The sequence below is a fragment of the Oncorhynchus clarkii genome, chromosome 26 (genome assembly GCF_045791955.1).
Source record: "Oncorhynchus clarkii lewisi isolate Uvic-CL-2024 chromosome 26, UVic_Ocla_1.0, whole genome shotgun sequence".
NCBI classification, from domain to species: Eukaryota; Metazoa; Chordata; class Actinopteri; order Salmoniformes; family Salmonidae; genus Oncorhynchus; species Oncorhynchus clarkii.
Genome location: NC_092172.1, coordinates 43,307,570 through 43,331,276, shown reverse-complemented (window position 1 = coordinate 43,331,276; position 23,707 = coordinate 43,307,570). Strand labels below are relative to the sequence as shown.

General features: G+C 45.1%; 1 protein-coding gene across 1 annotated transcript in view; it reads left to right on the top strand.

Annotated features, from left to right (window-relative positions):
* LOC139384691 (multiple C2 and transmembrane domain-containing protein 2-like) overlaps positions 1–23,707 on the top strand; it is a 122,127-nt gene that overhangs the window by 82,237 nt on the left and 16,183 nt on the right. Inside the window, exons 14-18 of the mRNA XM_071129519.1 lie at positions 3,306–3,408; positions 12,256–12,357; positions 13,877–13,951; positions 14,053–14,172; positions 22,638–22,751. Of these exons, the coding sequence (XP_070985620.1) occupies positions 3,306–3,408; positions 12,256–12,357; positions 13,877–13,951; positions 14,053–14,172; positions 22,638–22,751 (514 nt within the window). The remainder of the gene's footprint in view (positions 1–3,305; positions 3,409–12,255; positions 12,358–13,876; positions 13,952–14,052; positions 14,173–22,637; positions 22,752–23,707) is intronic.

Below are 23,707 nucleotides of genomic sequence, written 5' to 3'. Positions count from 1 at the left end.
CAGTCGATGGTCAGTTGCCATATAGTAAAACCACACATCTAATCCCAGGTTAATATTCTAGTCGATGGTCAGTTGCCATGTAAACCACACATCTAATCCCAGGTTAATATTTCAGCCAGTCGATGGTCAGTTGCCATATAAACCACACATCTAATCCCAGGTTAATATTCCAGTCGATGGTCAGGCCATATAAACCACACATCTAATCCCAGGTTAATATTCCAGTCGATGGTCAGTTGCCATATAAACCACACATCTAATCCCAGGTTAATATTCCAGTCGATGGTCAATTGCCATATAAACCACACATCTAATCCCAGGTTAATATTCCAGTCGATGGTCAATTGCCATGTAAACCACACATCTAATACCAGGTTAATATTCTAGTCGATGGTCAGTTGCCATATAAACCACACATCTAATCCCAGGTTAATATTCTAGTCGAGTCGATGGTCAGTCGATGGTCCATATAAACCACACATCTAATCCCAGGTTAATATTCCAGTCGATGGTCAGTTGCCATATAAACCACACATCTAATCCCAGGTTAATATTCCAGTCGATGGTCAGTTGCCATATAAACCACACATCTAATCCCAGGTTAATATTCCAGTCGATGGTCAGTTGCCATATAAACCCCACATCTAATCCCAGCCATATAAACCACACATCTAATCCCAGTCGATGGTCAGTTGCCATATAAACCCCACATCTAATCCCAGGTTAATATTCCAGTCGATGGTCAGTTGCCATATAAACCACACATCTAATCCCAGGTTAATATTCCAGTCGATGGTCAATTGCCATATAAACCACACATCTAATCCCAGGTTACTATATCAGTCAATGGTCAGTTGCCATATAAACCCCACATCTAATCCCAGGTTAATATTCCAGTCGATGGTCAGTTGCCATATAAACCACACATCTAATCCCAGGTTAATATTCCAGTCGATGGTCAATTGCCATATAAACCACACATCTAATCCCAGGTTACTATATCAGTCAATGGTCAATTGCCATATAAACCCCACATCTAATCCCAGGTTAATATTCCAGTCGATGGTCAGTTGCCATATAAACCCCACATCTAATCCCAGGTTAATATTCTAGTCGATGGTCAGTTGCCATATAAACCACACATCTAATCCCAGGTTAATATTCCAGTCGATGGTCAATTGCCATATAAACCACACATCTAATCCCAGGTTAATATTCCAGTCGATGGTCAGTTGCCATATAAACCAAACATCTAATCCCAGGTTAATATTCCAGTCGATGGTCAGTTGCCATATAAACCCCACATCTAATCCCAGGTTAATATTCCAGTCGATGGTCAGTTGCCATTTAAACCACACATCTAATCCCAGGTTAATATTCCAGTCGATGGTCAGTTGCCATATAAACCCCACATCTAATCCCAGGTTAATATTCCAGTCGATGGTCAGTTGCCATTTAAACCACACATCTAATCCCAGGTTAATATTCCAGTCGATGGTCAGTTGCCATATAAACCCCACATCTAATCCCAGGTTAATATTCTAGTCGATGGTCAGTTGCCATATAAACCACACATCTAATCCCAGGTTAATATTCCAGTCGATGGTCAGTTGCCATATAAACCACACATCTAATCCCAGGTTAATATTCCAGTCGATGGTCAGTTGCCATATAAACCACACATCTAATCCCAGGTTAATATTCCAGTCGATGGTCAATTGCCATATAAACCCCACATCTAATCCCAGGTTAATATTCCAGTCGATGGTCAGTTGCCATATAAACCACACATCTAATCCCAGGTTAATATTCCAGTCGATGGTCAATTGCCATATAAACCACACATCTAATCCCAGGTTACTATATCAGTCAATGGTCAGTTGCCATATAAACCCCACATCTAATCCCAGGTTAATATTCCAGTCGATGGTCAGTTGCCATATAAACCACACATCTAATCCCAGGTTAATATTCCAGTCGATGGTCAGTTGCCATATAAACCACACATCTAATCCCAGGTTAATATTCCAGTCGATGGTCAGTTGCCATATAAACCACACATCTAATCCCAGGTTAATATTCCAGTCGATGGTCAGTTGCCATATAAACCACACATCTAATCCCAGGTTAATATTCCAGTCGATGGTCAGTTGCCATATAAACCACACATCTAATCCCAGGTTAATATTCCAGTCGATGGTCAGTTGCCATATAAACCACACATCTAATCCCAGGTTAATATTCCAGTCGATGGTCAGTTGCCATATAAACCACACATCTAATCCCAGGTTAATATTCCAGTCGATGGTCAGTTGCCATATAAACCACACATCTAATCCCAGGTTAATATTCCAGTCGATGGTCAGTTGCCATATAAACCACACATCTAATCCCAGGTTAATATTCCAGTCGATGGTCAGTTGCCATATAAACCACACATCTAATCCCAGGTTAATATTCCAGTCGATGGTCAGTTGCCATATAAACCACACATCTAATCCCAGGTTAATATTCCAGTCGATGTGCCATATAAACCACACATCTAATCCCAGGTTAATATTCCAGTCGATGGTCAGTTGCCATATAAATAAACCACACATCTAATCCCAGGTTAATATTCCAGTCGATGGTCAGTTGCCATATAAACCACACATCTAATCCCAGGTTAATATTCCAGTCGATGGTCAGTTGCCATATAAACCACACATCTAATCCCAGGTTAATATATCAGTCGATGGTCATGGTCAGTTATAAACCACACATCTAATCCCAGGTTAATATTCCAGTCCAATTGCCATATAAACCACACATCTAATCCCAGGTTAATATTCCAGTCGATGGTCAGTTGCCATATAAACCACACATCTAATCCCAGGTTAATATTCCAGTCAGTTGCCATATAAACCACACATCTAATCCCAGGTTAATATTCCAGTCGAGTCATGGTGCCATCGTAAACCACCACATCTAATCCCAGGTTAATATTCCAGTCGATGGTCAATTGCCATATAAACCACACATCTAATCCCAGGTTAATATTCCAGTCGATGGTCAGTTGCCATATAAACCACACATCTAATCCCAGGTTAATATTCCAGTCGATGGTCAGTTGCCATATAAACCACACATCTAATCCCAGGTTAATATTCTAGTCGATGGTCAGTTGCCATGTAAACCACCCATCTAATCCCAGGTTAATATTCCAGTCGATGGTCAGTTGCCATATAAACCACCCATCTAATCCCAGGATAATATTTCAGTGGTTGTTTCTGCTGTATTTATATCCATGTGTGTGTGTTGTCCAGCCCAGTAAAAGACATCCATGATTTTCTGGAGCTGACCATCTTTGATGAGGATGGAGACAAAGCACCTGACTTCCTGGGCAAAGTGGCCATTCCTCTGCTTTCTGTAAGTAGCAACGTGGCCATTCCTCTGCTTTCTGTAAGTAGCAACGTGGCCATTCCTCTGCTTTCTGTGAGTAGCAACGTGGCCATTCCTCTGCTTTCTGTAAGTAGCAAAGTGGCCATTCCTCTGCTTTCTGTAAGTAGCAACGTGGCCATTCCTCTGCTTTCTGTGAAGTAGCAACGTGGCCATTCCTCTGCTTTCTGTAAGTAGCAACGTGGCCATTCCTCTGCTTTCTGTAAGTAGCAACGTGGCCATTCCTCTGCTTTCTGTAAGTAGCAACGTGGCCATTCCTCTGCTTTCTGTAAGTAGCATAGTGGCCATTCCTCTGCTTTCTGTGAGTAGCAACGTGGCCATTCCTCTGCTTTCTGTAAGTAGCAACGTGGCCATTCCTCTGCTTTCTGTAAGTAGCAACGTGGCCATTCCTCTGCTTTCTGTGAGTAGCAACGTGGCCATTCCTCTGCTTTCTGTAAGTAGCAACGTGGCCATTCCTCTGCTTTCTGTAAGTAGCAACGTGGCCTTTCCTCTGCTTTCTGTAAGTAGCAACGTGGCCATTCCTCTGCTTTCTGTGAGTAGCAACGTGGCCATTCCTCTGCTTTCTGTAAGTAGCAACGTGGCCATTCCTCTGCTTTCTGTGAGTAGCAACGTGGCCATTCCTCTGCTTTCTGTGAGTAGCAACGTGGCCATTCCTCTGCTTTCTGTAAGTAGCAACGTGGCCATTCCTCTGCTTTCTGTAAGTAGCAACGTGGCCATTCCTCTGCTTTCTGTAAGTAGCAACGTGGCCATTCCTCTGCTTTCTGTAAGTAGCAACGTGGCCATTCCTCTGCTTTCTGTAAGTAGCAACGTGGCCATTCCTCTGCTTTCTGTGAGTAGCAACGTGGCCATTCCTCTGCTTTCTGTAAGTAGCAACGTGGCCATTCCTCTGCTTTCTGTGAGTAGCAACATGGCCATTCCTCTGCTTTCTGTAAGTAGCAACGTGGCCATTCCTCTGCTTTCTGTAAGTAGCATAGTGGCCATTCCTCTGCTTTCTGTAAGTAGCAACGTGGCCATTCCTCTGCTTTCTGTAAGTAGCAACGTGGCCATTCCTCTGCTTTCTGTAAGTAGCAACGTGGCCATTCCTCTGCTTTCTGTAAGTAGCAACGTGGCCATTCCTCTGCTTTCTGTAAGTAGCAACGTGGCCATTCCTCTGCTTTCTGTAAGTAGCAACGTGGCCATTCCTCTGCTTTCTGTAAGTAGCAACGTGGCCATTCCTCTGCTTTCTGTGAGTAGCAACGTGGCCATTCCTCTGCTTTCTGTGAGTAGCAACGTGGCCATTCCTCTGCTTTCTGTAAGTAGCAACGTGGCCATTCCTCTGCTTTCTGTAAGTAGCAACGTGGCCATTCCTCTGCTTTCTGTGAGTAGCAACGTGGCCATTCCTCTGCTTTCTGTAAGTAGCAACGTGGCCATTCCTCTGCTTTCTGTAAGTAGCAACGTGGCCATTCCTCTGCTTTCTGTAAGTAGCAACGTGGCCATTCCTCTGCTTTCTGTGAGTAGCAACGTGGCCATTCCTCTGCTTTCTGTAAGTAGCAACGTGGCCATTCCTCTGCTTTCTGTGAGTAGCAACGTGGCCATTCCTCTGCTTTCTGTGAGTAGCAACGTGGCCATTCCTCTGCTTTCTGTAAGTAGCAACGTGGCCATTCCTCTGCTTTCTGTAAGTGGCCATTCCTCTGCTTTCTGTGAGTAGCAACGTGGCCATTCCTCTGCTTTCTGTGAGTAGCAACGTGGCCATTCCTCTGCTTTCTGTGAGTAGCAACGTGGCCATTCCTCTGCTTTCTGTGAGTAGCAACGTGGCCATTCCTCTGCTTTCTGTAAGTAGCAACGTGGCCATTCCTCTGCTTTCTGTGAGTAGCAACGTGGCCATTCCTCTGCTTTCTGTGATTAGCAAAGTGGCCATTCCTCTGCTTTCTGTAAGTAGCAAAGTGGCCATTCCTCTGCTTTCTGTAAGTAGCAAAGTGGCCATTCCTCTGCTTTCTGTAAGTAGCATAGAGGCCATTCCTCTGCTTTCTTTAAGTTATAAAGTGGCCATTCCTCTGCTTTCTGTGAGTAGAAAAGTGGCCATTCCTCTGCTTTCTGTGAGTAGAAAAGTGGCCATTCCTCTGCTTTCTGTAAGTAGCATAGTGGCCATTCCTCTGCTTTCTGTGAGTAGCAAAGTGGCCATTCCTCTGCTTTCTGTGAGTAGAAAAGTGGCCATTCCTCTGCTTTCTGTGAGTAGAAAAGTGGCCATTCCTCTGCTTTCTGTGAGTAGAAAAGTGGCCATTCCTCTGCTTTCTGTAAGTAGCATAGTGGCCATTCCTCTGCTTTCTGTGAGTAGCAAAGTGGCCATTCCTCTGCTTTTTGTAAGTAACATAGTGGCCATTCCTCTGCTTTCTGTGAGTAGCAAAGTGGCCATTCCTCTGCTTTCTGTGAGTAGCAAAGTGGCCATTCCTCTGCTTTCTGTGAGTAGCATAGTGGCCATTCCTCTACTCTCTGTGAGTAGCATAGTGACCATTCCTCTACTCTCTGTGAGTAACATAGTGACCATTACTCTACTCTCTGTGAGTAACATAATATCCATTCCTCTACTCTTTGTGAGTAACATAGTGACCATTCCTCTACTCTCTGTGAGTAACATAGTGACCATTCCTCCAGTCTCTGAGTAACATAGTGACCATTCCTCTACTCTCTTTGAGTAACATAGTGGCCATTCCTCTACTCTCTGTGAGTAACATAGTGACCACTCCTCTACTCTCTGTGAGTAATATAGTGACCATTCCTCCAGTCTCTGTGAGTACCATGGTGACCATTCCTCTACTCTCTGTGAGTACCATAGTGACCATTCCTCCAGTCTCTGTGAGTAGCATAGTGACCACTCCTCTACTATCTGTGAGTAGCAGATTGACCACTCCTCTACTCTCTGTGAGTAGCATAGTGACCATTCCTCCAGTCTCTGGGAGTAACATAGTGACCACTCCTCTACTCTCTGTGAGTAACATAGTGGCCACTCCTCTACTCTCTGTGAGTAACATAGTGACCACTCCTCCAGTCTCTGTGAGTAACATAGTGACCACTCCTCTACTCTCTGTGAGTAACATAGTGACCACTCCTCTACTCTCTGTGAGTAGCAGATTGACCACTCCTCTACTCTCTGTGAGAAACATAGTGACCATTCCTCCAGTCTCTGTGAGTACCATAGTGACCACTCCTCTACTCTCTGTGAGTAACATAGTGACCATTCCTCCAGTCTCTGTGTGTACCATAGTGACCACTCCTCTACTCTCTGTGAGTAACATAGTGACCATTCCTCCAGTCTCTGTGTGTACCATAGTGACCACTCCTCTACTCTCTGTGAGTAACATAGTAACCATTCCTCTACTCTCTGTGAGTAACATAGTGACCATTCCTCCAGTCTCTGTGAGTATCATAGTGACCACTCCTCTACTCTCTGTGAGTACCATAGTGACCACTCCTCTACTCTCTGTGAGTAACATAGTGACCACTCCTCTACTCTCTGAGAGTAACATAGTGACCACTCCTCTACTCTCTGTGAGTACCATAGTGACCATTCCTCCAGTCTCTGTGAGTACCATAGTGACCATTCCTCCAGTCTCTGTGAGTAGCATAGTGACCATTCCTCCAGTCTCTGTGAGTAGCAGAGTGACCACTCCTCTACTCTCTGTGAGCAGTGTAAATCCTCTGACATATTACACCGATATGTATTGTCATTAGATGAATGGGAGTTCAAGTCAAGAGGGCCTTACAGTCCAGTCTCTGGGAGTCCAAGTCAAGAGGGCCTTACAGTCCAGTCTCTGGGAGTCCAAGTCAACAGGGCCTTACAGTCCAGTCTCTGGGAGTCCAAGTCAACAGGGCCTTACAGTCCAGTCTCTGGGAGTCCAAGTCAACAGGGCCTTACAGTCCAGTCTCTGGGAGTTCAAGTCAACAGGGCCTTACAGTCCAGTCTCTGGGAGTTCAAGTCAAGAGGGCCTTACAGTCCAGTCTCTGGGAGTCCAAGTCAAGAGGGCCTTACAGTCCAGTCTCTGTGAGTTCAAGTCAACAGGGCCTTACAGTCCAGTCTCTGTGAGTCCAAGTCAACAGGGCCTTACAGTCCAGTCTCTGTGAGTTCAAGTCAAGAGGGCCTTACAGTCCAGTCTCTGTGAGTTCAAGTCAAGAGGGCCTTACAGTCCAGTCTCTGTGAGTTCAGGTCAAGAGGGCCTACAGTCCAGTCTCTGGGAGTAACATAGTGACCACTCCTCCAGTCTCTGTGAGTAACATAGTGACCATTCCTCCAGTCTCTGTGAGTCCAAGTCAAGAGGGCCTTACAGTCCAGTCTCTGGGAGTCCAAGTCAAGAGGGCCTTACAGTCCAGTCTCTGTGAGTTCAAGTCAAGAGGGCCTTACAGTCCAGTCTCTGTGAGTTCAAGTCAAGAGGGCCTTACAGTCCAGTCTCTGTGAGTTCAAGTCAAGAGGGCCTTACAGTCCAGTCTCTGTGAGTTCAAGTCAAGAGGGCCTTACAGTCCAGTCTCTGGGAGTCCAGTCAAGTTTTATTTTATTTATTTATTTATTTATTTATATTTTCAAGATGGCATAGCAGTTCAGACGTCTTTTGTCCTCATCTTGTCGTGTCCCGTATATATATATATTTACAACTTTTTTCACATACATTTTTTAAATTTCCCATCAACTCATCTTCAAAACACTCTCCTGCAACCCACCTCACAAATTTATATATTATTTACCTCAAATCTGTAATCCTCCAAGAAGCTAGCCAGAAACTCCAAGAAGCTAGCCAGAAACTCCAAGAAGCTAGCCAGAAACTAGCCAGAAGCTAGCCAGGAGCTAGCCAGAAGCTAATCCAGAAGCTAATCTGAAGCTAGTTCAGAAGCTAGTTTAGAAGCTAGTTAGCTTCTTTACTGGCAAATCGTTAGTATTCAGCTAACCACGGTTTGTGGTCATCAGCTATCCTTTAGCTCGAAAATCTATCGCCAGTTTTGTACGGCGCAGCGCGGCTCGGAACGGAACATACCGGACCAATTTTTCTCTCCATGTCCCTGGATTTCAACCGCTAACTCAGGACATTCATACCTGGATCTCACAGCTAGCTAGCTGCTATCCGTGTGACTATCGGCTTTCGTCGATTCCGGAGCAAACATCAATTATTCCGGAGCTAGCCAGCTCCGTCAATCACTCCTGAGTTCCATCAATCACTCCTGGGCTGCAGTCACCTATCCGGACCCGTTTTACTGCCTACGCGGAGCCCCACCGGGCCTTCACAACTATCTACCCGAAGGAGTTATCCGGCTGGCTCCTCCGTCGCGACGTTACCTGAACGCCCATCTGCGGCCTGCTAACCGTTAGCTGTCTTATCGGCTGCTATCTGAATAGACAATCGGACAATTTATTTATTTATTTGTATTATTATTATTATTATGTTTTCTTCTTGGGCCTCTATAACTATATCTATTGTTTTTATTTTTGTTGTTGTTGTGTGAATTGGATTAATCCCCTCTACCACACGCAACCCCACTAATCTACTGACGGAACGCAAGAGGTGGCTAATAACAGACCTCCATCCTATGCTAGCTTGCTACCGATGGCCTGGCTAGCTGTCTAAATCGCCATGACCCCCAACCAACCTCTCCACTCACTGGACCCTTTTGATCACTCGACTAAGCATGCCTCTCCTTAATGTCAATATGCCTTGTCCATTGCTGTTCTGGTTAGTGTTTATTGGCTTATTTCACTGTAGAGCCTCTAGTCCTGCTCACTATACCTTATCCAACCTATTAGTTCCACCACCCACACATGCAATGACATCTCCTGGTTTCAATTATGTTTCTAGAGACAATATCTCTCACTTCATCACTCAATACCTAGGTTTACCTCCACTGTATTTACATCCTACCTTACCTTTGTCTGTACATTATACCATGATGCTATTTTATCGCCCCCAGAAACCTCCTTTTACTCTCTGTTCCAGACGTTCTAGACGACCAATTCTTATTGCTTTTAGCCGCACCCTTATTCTACTCCTCCTATGTTCCTCTGGCGATGTAGAAGTGAATCCAGGCCCTGCAGTGCCTAGCTCCACTCCTATTCCCCAGGCGCTCTCTTTTGACGACTTCTGTAACCATAATAGCCTTGGTTTCATGCATGTTAACATTAGAAGCCTCCTCCCTAAGTTTGTTCTATTCACTGCTTTAGCACACTCTGCCAACCCGGATGTTCTAGCTGTGTCTGAATCCTGGCTTAGGAAGACCACCAAAAATTCAGACATTTTAATTCCAAACTACAAAATGTTCAGACAAACTAGAACTGCCAAAGGGGGCGGTGTTGCGATCTACTGCAAAGATAGCCTGCAGAGTTCTGTCCTACTATCCAGGTCTGTACCCAAACAATTTGAACTTCTACTTTTAAAAATCCACCTCTCTAAAAACAAGTATCTCACCGTTGCCGCCTGCTATAGACCACCCTCTGCCCCCAGCTGTGCTCTGGACACCATATGTGAACTGATTGCCCCCCATCTATCTTCAGAGCTCGTGCTGCTAGGCGACCTAAACTGGAACATGCCTAACACCCCAGCCATCCTACAATCTAAACTTGATGCCCTCAATCTCACACAAATGATCAATGAACCTACCAGGTACCTCCCCAAAGCTTTAAACACGGGCACCCTCATAGATATCATCCTAACCAACTTGCCCTCTAAATACACCTCTTGCTGTCTTCAACCAAGATCTCAGAGATCACTGCCTCATTGCCTGCATCCGTAATGGGTCAGCGGTCAAACGACCTCCACTCATTATTCACTGTAAAACGCTCCCTGAAACACTTCAGCGAGCAGGCCTTTCTAATCGACCTGACCGGGGTATCCTGGAAGGATATTGATCTCATCCCGTCAGTAGAGGATGCCTGGATATTTTTAAAAAAATGCCTTCCTATCCATCTTAAATAAACATGCCCCATTCAAGAAATTTAGAACCAGGAACAGATATAGCCCTTGGTTCTCCCCAGACCTGACTGCCCTTAACCAACACAAAAACATCCTATGGCGTTCTGCATTAGCATCGAACAGCCCCCGTGATATGCAGCTGTTCAGGGAAGCTAGAAACCGTTATACACAGGCAGTTAGAAAAGCCAAGGCTAGCTTTTTCAAGCAGAAATTTGCTTCCTGCAACACTAACTCAAAAAAGTTCTGGGACACTGTAAAGTCCATGGAGAATAAGAACACCTCCTCCCAGCTGCCCACTGCACTGAAGATAGGAAACACTGTCACCACTGATAAGTCCACCATAATTGAGAATTTTAATAAGCATTTTTCTACGGCTGGCCATGCTTTCCACCTGGCTACTCCTACCCCGGTCAACAGCACTGCACCCCCCACAGCAACTCGCCCAAGCCTTCCCCATTTCTCCTTCTCCCAAATCCATTCAGCTGATGTTCTGAAAGAGCTGCAAAATCTGGACCCCTACAAATCAGCCGGGCTAGACAATCTGGACCCTTTCTTTCTAAAGTTATCTGCCGAAATTGTTGCCACCCCTATTACTAGCCTGTTCAACCTCTCTTTCGTGTCGTCTGAGATTCCCAAAGATTGGAAAGCAGCTGCGGTCATCCCCCTCTTCAAAGGGGGGGACACTCTTGACCCAAACTGCTACAGACCTATATCTATCCTACCATGCCTTTCTAAGGTCTTCGAAAGCCAAGTCAACAAACAGATTACCGACCATTTCGAATCTCACCATACCTTCTCTGCTATGCAATCTGGTTTCAGAGCTGGTCATGGGTGCACCTCAGCCACGCTCAAGGTCCTAATCGATATCTTAACCGCCATCGATAAGAAACATTACTGTGCAGCCGTATTCATTGATCTGGCCAAGGCTTTCGACTCTGCCAATCACCACATCCTCATCGGCAGACTCGACAGCCTTGGTTTCTCAAATGATTGCCTCGCCTGGTTCACCAACTACTTCTCTGATAGAGTTCAGTGTGTCAAATCGGAGGGTCTGCTGTCCGGACCTCTGGCAGTCTCTATGGGGGTGCCACAGGGTTCAATTCTTGGACCGACTCTCTTCTCTGTATACATCAATGAGGTCGCTCTTGCTGCTGGTGAGTCTCTGATCCACCTCTACGCAGACGACACCATTTTGTATACTTCTGGCCCTTCTTTGGACACTGTGTTAACAACCCTCCAGGCAAGCTTCAATGCCATACAACTCTCCTTCCGTGGCCTCCAATTGCTCTTAAATACAAGTAAAACTAAATGCATGCTCTTCAACCGATCTCTACCTGCACCTACCCGCCTGTCCAACATCACGACTCTGGACGGCTCTGACTTAGAATACGTGGACAACTACAAATACTTAGGTGTCTGGTTAGACTGTAAACTCTCCTTCCAGACCCATATCAAACATTATTTTTATTTCTACTTTGCACATTCTTCCATTGCAAATCTACCATTCCAGTGTTTTACTTGCTATATTGTATTTACTTTGCCACCAAGGCCTTTTTTTTGACTTGTTTCTACTGTATTATTGACTGTATGTTTGTTTTACTCCATGTGTAACTCTGTGTCGTTGTATGTGTCGAACTGCTTTGCTTTATCTTGGCCAGGTCGCAATTGTAAATGAGAACTTGTTCTCAACTTGCCTACCTGGTTAAATAAAGGTGAAATAAATAAAATTAAAAAAAGAGGGCCTTACAGTCCAGTCTCTGAGTTCAAGTCAAGAGGGCCTTACAGTCCAGTCATGTCTTCACCCTCGGTTTTCCAGTAATCCACTGTTCCAGCTTAGTGTTGGTCTCTGTATATTACCTGTACATTACATTACACTCTCTGTCCCCTCCAGATCCACAATGGTCAACCGATCTGCTGTCCCCTGAAGAAAGAGGATCTGGGGTGTCTGTCTAAAGGAAGCATCTCCCTAGAGCTGGAGCTCGTCTTCAACCCAGTGAGTCCAATCACACTGTCTGATGCCCCTCCAGTCTATTCTGTTGGCCAGGGCCCATAGGGTATAGGGGGCTGTTCTGTAGGGTCATCTGGACCGGTCCTGTCAGATACTGTACTGTAGGGTCATCTGGACCGATGGACCGGTCCTGTCAGATACTGTACTGTAGGGTCATCTGGACCGATGGACCGGTCCTGTCAGATACTGTACTGTAGGGTCATCTGGACCGATGGACCGGTCCTGACAGAGACTGTACTGTAGGGTCATCTGGACCAATGGACCGGTCCTGACAGAGACTGTACTGTAGGGTCATCTAGACCGATGGACCGGTCCTGACAGAGACTGTACTGTAGGGTCATCTGGACCGATGGACCGGTCCTGTCAGATACTGTACTGTAGGGTCATCTGGACCGATGGACCGGTCCTGTCAGATACTGTACTGTAGGGTCATCTAGACCGATGGACCGGTCCTGTCAGATACTGTACTGTAGGGTCATCTGGACCGATGGACCGGTCCTGTCAGATACTGTACTGTAGGGTCATCTGGACCGATGGGACCGGTCCTGTCACCGGTCCTGGACCGGTCCTGACAGATACTGTACTGTACTGTAGGGTCATCTGGACCGGTCCTGATGGACCGGTCCTGTCAGATACTGTACTGTAGGGTCATCTGGACCGATGGACCAGTCCTGTCAGATACTGTACTGTAGGGTCATCTGGACCGATGGACCGGTCCTGTCAGATAATGTACTGTAGGGTCATCTGGACCGATGGACCGGTCCTGACAGATACTGTACTGTAGGGTCATCTGGACCGGTCCTGTCAGATACTGTACTGTAGGGTGTGTGTGCGGGAACAACCTGTGTCTTCCTCATATCTCTCCCTATTTAAACAGGAACAACCTGTGTCTTCCTCCATCTCTCTCTATTTAAACAGGAACAACCTGTGTCTTCCTCCATCTCTCTCTATTTAAACAGGAACAACCTGTGTCTTCCTCCATCTCTCTCTCTATTTAAACAGGAACAACCTGTGTCTTCCTCCATCTCTCTCTATTTAAACAGGAACAACCTGTGTCTTCCTCATCTCTCTCTATTTAAACAGGAACAACCTGTCTTCCTCCATCTCTCTCCATTTAAACAGGAACAACCTGTGTCTTCCTCCATCTCTCTCTATTTAAACAGGAACAACCTGTGTCTTCCTCATCTCTCTCTATTAACCTGTGTCTTCCTCCATCTCTCTCTATTTAAACAGGAACAACCTGTGTCTTCCTCCATCTCTCTCTATTTAAACAGGAACAACCTGCGTCTTCCTCATCTCTCTCCATTTAAACAGGAACAACCTGTGTCTTCCTCCATCTCTCTCTCCATTTAAACAGGAACAACCTGTGTCTTCCTCCATCTCTCTCTATTTAAACAGGAACAACCTGTGTCTTCCTCCATCTCTCTCTCCATTTAAACAGGAACATCCTGTGTCTTCTTCCATCTCTCTCCATTTGACTTCTGTTTTCATCTTGTGTTTTTAGGTCAGAGCAGCTATCAGAACATTTAAACCAAAGGAGAAGAAATTCATGGAAGACAATCCAAAGTTTTCTAAAAAGGTTTGCTAAATGAATCTCCATAGTTCAAATGTTGTGAAACAGGCAGCCATTTTGTGTTGTTCTCTGCATCTTTATAAGGTGTGTTTCTGTATTCCTTCCAGATGTTGGCGCGTAACGTGTACCGCGTGCGTAACCTTTACAGAGCAGTGCAATCCACATTCCAGTACATCAACAGCTGTTTCCAGTGGGAGAGTTTCCAGAGGAGTCTCATAGCCTTCCTGGTGAGGCAGTCACCCTTTTCAACATCTAAACGTAGCATTTAACTAGATATACTGTAGTATAGCAGCACCATCTACAGTGTCTCCCATACAACCAGAATCCCTAGCAGGGGGTTCCCCATTTCCAGTCAATAGGTGTTCTCAATTTGGGAATCTATCTCTCTCTGTCTGTAGCAGTCAGCCTCTCCTTCTCTGTCTGTAGCAGTCTCTCTCTCTCTCTCTCTCTCTCTCTCTCTCTCTCTCTCTCTCTCTCTCTCTCTCTGTCTGTTTCTCCGTCTCCTCTCTCTATCTCTCTCTCTCTCTCTCTCTCTCTCTCTCTCTCAATTTAATTCAATTCAAGGGGCTTTATTGGCATGGGAAACATGTGTTAACATTGTCAAAGCAAGTTAGGTAGATAATATACAAAAGTGAAATAAACAATCAAAAGTAACAGTAAACATTACAAATACAGAAGTTTCAAAACAATAAAGATATTACAAATGTCATATTATATATATATACAGTGTTGTAACGATGTACAAATGGTTAAAGTACACAAGGGAAAATAAATAAACATAAATATGGGTTGTATTTACAATAGTGTTTGTTCTCATATTCATTCATATATATATATATATATATATATATATATATATATATATATATATATATACAGTGCCTTGCGAAAGTATTCGGCCCCCTTGAACTTTGCGAACTTTTGCCACATTTCAGGCTTCAAACATAAAGATATAAAACTGTATTTTTTTGTGAAGAATCAACAACAAGTGGGACACAATCATGAAGTGAAACGACATTTATTGGATATTTCAAACTTTTTTAACAAATCAAAAACTGAAAAATTGGGCGTGCAAAATTATTCAGCCCCCTTAAGTTAAAATACTTTGTAGCGCCACCTTTTGCTGCGATTACAGCTGTAAGTCGCTTGGGGTATGTCTCTATATGTTTTGCACATCGAGAGACTGAAATTTTTTCCCATTCCTCCTTGCAAAACAGCTCGAGCTCAGTGAGGTTGGATGGAGAGCATTTGTGAACAGCAGTTTTCAGTTCTTTCCACAGATTCTCGATTGGATTCAGGTCTGGACTTTGACTTGGCCATTCTAACACCTGGATATGTTTATTTTTGAACCATTCCATTGTAGATTTTGCTTTATGTTTTGGATCATTGTCTTGTTGGAAGACAAATCTCTGTCCCAGTCTCAGGTCTTTTGCAGACTCCATCAGGTTTTCTTCCAGAATGGTCCTGTATTTGGCTCCATCCATCTTCCCATCAATTTTAACCATCTTCCCTGTCCCTGCTGAAGAAAAGCAGGCCCAAACCATGATGCTGCCACCACCATGTTTGACAGTGTTCAGGGTGATGAGCTGTGTTGCTTTTACGCCAAACATAACGTTTTGCATTGTTGCCAAAAAGTTCAATTTTGGTTTCATCTGACCAGAACACCTTCTTCCACATGTTTGGTGTGTCTCCCAGGTGGCTTGTGGCAAACTTTAAACGACACTTTTTATGGATATCTTTAAGAAATGGCTTTCTTCTTGCCACTCTTCCATTAAGGCCAGATTTGTGCAATATACGACTGATTGTTGTCCTATGGACAGAGTCTCCCACCTCAGCTGTAGATCTCTGCAGTTCATCCAGAGTGATCATGGGCCTCTTGGCTGCATCTCGGATCAGTCTTCTCCTTGTATGAGCTGAAAGTTTAGAGGGAAGTTTACAGGTCTTGGTAGATTTGCAGTGGTCTGATACTCCTTCCATTTCAATATTATCGCTTGCACAGTGCTCCTTGGGATGTTTAAAGCTTGGGAAATCTTTTTGTATCCAAATCCGGCTTTAAACTTCTTCACAACAGTATCTCGGACCTGCCTGGTGTGTTCCTTGTTCTTCATGATGCTCTCTGCGCTTTTAACGGACCTCTGAGACTATCACAGTGCAGGTGCATTTATACGGAGACTTGATTACACACAGGTGGATTGTATTTATCATCATTAGTCATTTAGGTCAACATTGGATCGTTCAGAGATCCTCACTGAACTTCTGGAGAGAGTTTGCTGCACTGAAAGTAAAGGGGCTGAATAATTTTGCACGCCCAATTTTTCAGTTTTTGATTTGTTAAAAAAGTTTGAAATATCCAATAAATGTCGTTCCACTTCATGATTGTGTCCCACTTGTTGTTGATTCTTCACAAAAAATACAGTTTTATATCTTTATGTTTGAAGCCTGAAATGTGGCAAAAGTTCGCAAAGTTCAAGGGGGCCGAATACTTTCGCAAGGCACTGTACACTCTACGTACTATATACACTGCTCAAAAAAATTAAGGGAACACTAAAATAACACATCCTAGATCTGAATTAATTAAATATTCGTATGAAATACTTTTTTCTTTACATAGTTGAATGTGCTGACAACAAAATCACACAAAAAATGATCAATGGAAATCAAATGGAGGTCTGGATTTGGAGTCACACTCAAAATTAAAGTGGAAAACCACACTACAGGCTGATCCAACTTTGACGTAATGTCCTTAAAACAAGTCATAATGAGGCTCAGTAGTGTGTGTGGCCTCCATGTGCCTGTATGACCTCCCTACAACGCCTGGGCATGCTCCTGATGAGGTGGCGGATGGACTCCTGAGGGATCTCCTCCCAGACCTGGACTAAAGCATCCACCAACTCCTGGAGAGTCTGTGGTGCAACGTGGCGTTGGTGGATGGAGCGAGACATAATGTCCCAGATGTGCTCAATTGGATTCAGGTCTGGAGAACGGACGGGCCAGTCCATAGCATCAATGCCTTCCTCTTGCAGGAACTGCTGACACACTCCAGCCGCATGAGGTCTAGCATTGTCTTGCATTAGGAGGAACCCAGGGCCAACCGCACCAGCATATGGTCTCACAAGGGGTTTGAGGATCTCATCTCGGTACCTAATGGCAGTCAGGCTACCTCTGGCGAGCACATGGAGGGCTGTGCGGCCCCCCAAAGAAATGCCACCCAACACCATGACTGACCCACCGCCAAACCGGTCATGCTGGAGGATGTTGCAGGCAGCAGAACGTTCTCCACGGCGTCTCCAGACTGTCACGTCTGTCACATGTGCTCAGTGTGAACCTGCTTTCATCTGTGAAGAGCACAGGGCGCCAGTGGCGAATTTGCCAATCTTGGTGTTCTCTGGCAAATGCCAAACGTCCTGCACGGTGTTGGGCTGTAAGCACAACCCCCACCTGTGGACGTCGGGCCCTCATACCACCCTCATGGAGTCTGTTTCTGACCATTTGAGCAGACACATGCACATTTGTGGCCTGCTGGAGGTCATTTTGCAGGGCTCTGGCAGTGCTCCTCCTGCTCCTCCTTGCACAAAGTCGGAGGTAGCGGTCCTGCTGCTGGGTTGTTGCCCTCCTCCTCCACGTCTCCTGATGTACTGGCCTTTCTCCTGGTAGCGCCTCCATGCTCTGGACACTACGCTGACAAACACAGCAAACCTTCTTGCCACAGCTCGCATTGATGTGCCATCCTGGATGAGCTGCACTACCTGAGCCACTTGTGTGGGTTGTAGACTCCGTCTCATGCTACGACTTGAGTGAAAGCACAGCCAGCATTCAAAAGTGACCTAAACATCAGGAAGCATAGGAACTGAGAAGTGGTCTGTGGTCCCCACCTGCAGAACCACTCCTTTATTGGGGGTGTCTTGCTAATTGCCTATAATTTCCACCTGTTGTCTATTCCATTTGCACAACAGCATGTGAAATGTATTGTTAATCAGTGTTGCTTCCTAAGTGGACAGTTTGATTTCACAGAAGTGTGATTGACTTGAAGTTACATTGTGTTGTTTAAGTGTTCCCTTTATTTTTTTGAGCAGTGTACATTTTACAGACAGTCTATTTTACAATAGATATCTTTTGTTTGATTTTAATCCCCCCTTCAGCTCCATTCAACCCCTCCCATCTCTCTCTTAACACCCTTCAGCTCCATTCAACCCCTCCCATCTCTCTCTTAACACCATCCAGTCCCTTCAGCTCCATTCAACCCATCCCATCTATCTCTTAACACCATCCAGTCCCACCCTTCAGCTCCATTCAACCCATCCCATCTATCTCTTAACACCATCCAGTCCCACCCTTCAGCTCCATTCAACCCATCCCATCTATCTCTTAACACCATCTAGTCCCACCCTTCAGCTCCATTCAACCCCTCCCATCTATCTCTTAACACCATCCAGTCCCTTCAGCTCCATTCAACCCCTCCCATCTCTCTCTTAACACCATCCAGTCCCTTCAGCTCCATTCAACCCCTCCCATCTCTCTCTTAACACCATCCAGTCCCTTCAGCTCCATTCAACCCCTCCCATCTATCTCTCAACACCATCCAGTCCCTTCAACCCCTCCCATCTCTCTCTTAACACCATCCAGTCCCTTCAGCTCCATTCAACCCCTCCCATCTATCTCTCAACACCATCCAGTCCCTTCAGCTCCATTCAACCCCTCCCATCTATCTCTTAACACCATCCAGTCCCTTCAGCTCCATTCAACCCCTCCCATCTCTCTCTTAACACCATCCAGTCCCCCCTTCAGCTCCATTCAACCCCTCCCATCTACAGTGGGGTAAAAAAGTATTTAGTCAGCCACCAATTTTGCAAGTTCTCCCACTTCAAAAGATGAGAGAGGCCGGTAATTTTCATCATAGGTACACTTCAACTATGACAGACAAAATGAAAAAAAATCCAGAATCCAAATCCAGAAAATCACATTGTAGGATTTGTAATGAATTTATTTGCAAATTATGGTGGAAAATAAGTATTTAGTCACCTACAAACAAGCAAGATTTCTGGCTCTCACAGACCTGTAACTTCTTCTTTAAGAGGCTCACCTGTCCTCCACTCGTTACCTGTATTAATGGCACCTGTTTGTTATCAGTATAAAAGACACCTGTCCACAACCTCAAACAGTCACACTCCAAACTTCACTATGGCCAAGACCAAAGAGCTGTCAAAGGACACCAGAAACAAAATTGTAGACCTGCACCAGGCTGGGAAGACTGAATCTGCAATAGGTAAGCAGCTTGGTTTGAAGAAATCAACTGTGGGAGCAATTATTAGGAAATGGAAGACATACAAGACCACTGATAATCTCCCTCGATCTGGGGCTCCACGCAAGATCTCACCCCGTGGGGTCAAAACGATCACAAGAACGGTGAGCAAAAATCCCAGAACCACACGGGGGGATCTAGTGAATGACCTGCAGAGAGCTAGGATCAAAGTAACAAAGCCTACCATCAGTAACACACTACGCCGCCAGGGACTCAAATCCTGCAGGCCAGACGTGTCCCCCTGCTTAAGCCAGTACATGTCCAGGCCCGTCTGAAGTTTGCTAGAGAGCATTTGGATGATCCAGAAGAAGATTGGGAGAATGTCAAATGGTCAGATGAAACCAAAATATAACTTTTTGGGAAACGAAACATCATGCTTTGGGGCTGTTTTTCTGCAAAGGGACCAGGATGACTGATCCGTGTAAAGGAAAGAATGAATGGGGCCAAGTATCGTGAGATTTTGAGTGAAAATCTCCTTCCATTCGGAAGGGCATTGAAGATGAAACGTGGCTGGGTCTTTCAGCCTGACAATGATCCCAAACACACCGCCCGGGCAATGAAGGAGTGGCTTCGTAAGAAGCATTTCAAGGTCCTGGAGTGGCCTAGCCAGTCTCCAGATCTCAACCCCATAGAAAATCTTTGGAGGGAGTTGAAAGTCCGTGTTGCCCAGCAACAGCCCCAAAACATCACTGCTCTAGAGGAGATCTGCATGGAGGAATGGGCCAAAATACCAGCAACAGTGTGTGAAAACCTTGTGAAGACTTACAGAAAACGTTTGACCTCTGTCATTGCCAACAAATGGTATATAACAAAGTATTGAGATAAACTTTTGTTATTGACCAAATACTTATTTTTCACCATAATTTGCAAATAAATTCATTAAAAATCCTACAATGTGATTTTCTGGATTTTTTTTATCATTTTGTCTGTCATAGTTGAAGTGTACCTATGATGAAAATTACAGGCCTCTCTCATCTTTTTAAGTGGGAGAACTTGCACAATTGGTGGCTGACTAAATACTTTTTTGCCCCACTGTATATACTGTGAGAGGACAGATTTTAGCCCCTGCTATAGATATGTACTGTGAGAGGATATATTCTAGCCCTTGCTATAGATATGTACTGTGAGAGGATAGATTCTAGCCCCTGCTATAGATATGTACTGTGAGAGAACAGATTCTAGCCTCTGCTATAGGTATGTACTGTGAGAGGGCAGATTCTAAGCCCCTGCTATAGATATGTACTGTGAGAGGATAGATTCTAGCCCCTGCTATATATATGTACTGTGAGAGGACAGATTCTAGCCCCTGCTATAGATATGTACTGTGAGAGGATAGATTCTAGCCCCTGCTATAGATATGTACTGTGAGAGGACAGATTCTAGCCCCTGCTATAGATATTTACTGTGAGAGGATAGATTCTAGCCCCTGCTATAGATATGTACTGTGAGAGGATAGATTCTACCCCCTGCTATAGATATGTACTGTGAGAGGATATATTCTAGCCCTTGCTATAGATATGTACTGTGAGAGGATAGATTCTAGCCCATGCTATATATATGTACTGTGAGAGGATATATTCTAGCCCTTGCTATAAATATGTACTGTGAGAGAACAGATTCTAGCCCCTGCTATAAATATGTACTGTGAGAGAACAGATTCTAGCCCCTGCTATAGATATGTACTGTGAGAGGGCAGATTCTAGCCCCTGCTATAGATATGTACTGTGAGAGGACAGATTCTAGCCCCTGCTATAGATATGTACTGTGAGAGAACAGATTCTAGCCCCTGCTATAAATATGTACTGTGAGAGAACAGATTCTAGCCCCTGCTATAGATATGTACTGTGAGAGGGCAGATTCTAGCCCCTGCTATAGATATGTACTGTGAGAGGACAGATTCTAGCCCCTGCTATAGATATGTACTGTGAGAGGTCAGGATCTAGCCTTAGCCCTCAGCTACAGTGTAGACTGGTCCCACTAGAGGAGAAGAAGATAGGATCTAGCCTCAGCTACAGTGTAGACTGGTCCCACTAGAGGAGAAGAAGATAGGATCCTAGCCTCAGCTACAGTGTAGACTGGTCCCACTAGAGGAGAAGAAGATAGGATCTAGCCTCAGCTACAGTGTAGACTGGTCCCACTAGAGGAGAAGAAGATAGGATCTAGCCTCAGCTACAGTGTAGACTGGTCCCACTAGAGGAGAAGAAGATAGGATCTAGCCTCAGCTACAGTGTAGACTGGTCCCACTAGAGGAGAAGAAGATAGGATCTAGCCTCAGCTACAGTGTAGACTGGTCCCACTAGAGGAGAAGAAGATAGGATCTAGCCTCAGCTACAGTGTAGACTGGTCCCACTAGAGGAGAAGAAGATAGGATCTAGCCTCAGCTACAGTGTAGACTGGTCCCGCTAGAGGAGAAGAAGATAGGATCTAGCCTCAGCTACAGTGTAGACTGGTCCCACTAGAGGAGAAGAAGATAGGATCTAGCCTCAGCTACAGTGTAGACTGGTCCCACTAGAGGAGAAGAAGATAGGATCTAGCCTCAGCTACAGTGTAGACTGGTCCCACTAGAGGAGAAGAAGATAGGATCTAGCCTCAGCTACAGTGTAGACTGGTCCCACTAGAGGAGAAGAAGAGATGGAGTGTATGGTAAATACAGTGTATGTCATGTATTTAATGTTCAGTTAATGAAGTGACCCTTTATCAGTTTATCCTCCCTTCTTCTCCCATCTGCCTCTCCTCTCCCCTACTCCTCCCCTGTACTCATCCTCTCATCTCCCCTCCCTTCTCCTCTTCTCTCCCCCCTACTCCTCCCCCTCTCCTCCCCTCTTCTCCCATCCGCCTCTCCTCTCCCCTACTCCTCCCCTGTACTCCTCCTCTCCTCTCCCCTACTCCTCCCCTGTACTCCTCCTCTCCTGTACTCATCCTCTCATCTCCCCTACTCCTCCCCTGCACTCCCCCTCTCCTCTCCCCCCTACTCCTCCCCTCTACTCCCCTCCTCACTACTTTCCTCTCCTCTTCTCCCCCTACTCCTCCCCTCTACTCCCCTCCTCCTCTCCTTTTCTCTCCTCTTCTCTTTTCCTCCGCTTCTCTCCTTTCCTCTCCCCTCCTCCCATCTCCTCCTCTCCCCTTCCTACTCCTCTCCTCTTCTCTCTTCATTTCCTCTTCCCCTCCTTTTCTATCCTCTTCTCTCCTTCCCCCTCATCCCTGTCTCTCCTCTCCCCTCTTCCCCCACTCTTCCCCACTCCTCTCTTCTCCTCCTCCCCTCTCATCCCCTACACCTCTCCCCTCATTTCCTTCCCTACTCCTTCTCCTCCCCTACTCCGCTCCCCTCTGTCCTATGCTACTTCTCTTCTCCTCCTCTCCTCTCCTCTCCCGTCCTCTCATCTCTTCCTATAGATATTCCTGCTGGCGGTGTGGCATTGGGAGTTCTACATGTTGCCTCTCTGTCTGGTTCTGCTCATCACATGGAACTATCTTCAGATTGCATCTGGACGGGCCAACCAGGACCTGGTCAGTACAGCGCCTCGCTCCAAACAGCCATGTTTAATCCTATTCCCCTACAAATAGTACCACTATCTCCTAGATTCTACAACTACTTCCACTATCTCCTAGATTCTACAACTACTACCACAATCTCCTAGATTCTACAACTACTTCCACTATCTCCTAGATTCTACAACTACCACTATCTCCTAGATTCTACAACTATTACCACTATCTCCTAGATTCTACAACTACCACTATCTCCTAGATTCTACAACTACCACTATCTACTAGATTCTACAACTATTACCACTATCCCCTAGATTCTACAACTATTACCACTATCCCCTAGATTCTACAACTATTACCACTATCCCCTAGATTCTACAACTATTACCACTATCCCCTAGATTCTAGAACTACTACCACTATCTACTAGATTCTACAACTATTACCACTATCCCCTAGATTCTACAACTATTACCACTATCCCCTAGATTCTACAACTATTACCACTATCCCCTAGATTCTACAACTATTACCACTATCCCCTAGATTCTACAACTATTACCACTATCCCCTAGATTCTACAACTATTACCACTATCCCCTAGATTCTACAACTATTATCACTATCCCCTAGATTCTACAACTATTACCACTATCCCCTAGATTCTACAACTATTACCACTATCCCCTAGATTCTACAACTATTACCACTATCCCTAGATTCTACAACTATTACCACTATCCCCTAGATTCTACAACTATTACCACTATCCCCTAGATTCTACAACTATTACCACTATCCCCTAGATTCTACAACTATTACCACTATCCCCTAGATTCTACAACTATTACCACTATCCCCTAGATTCTACAACTATTACCACTATCCCCTAGATTCTACAACTATTACCACTATCCCCTAGATTCTACAACTATTACCACTATCCCCTAGATTCTACAACTATTACCACTATC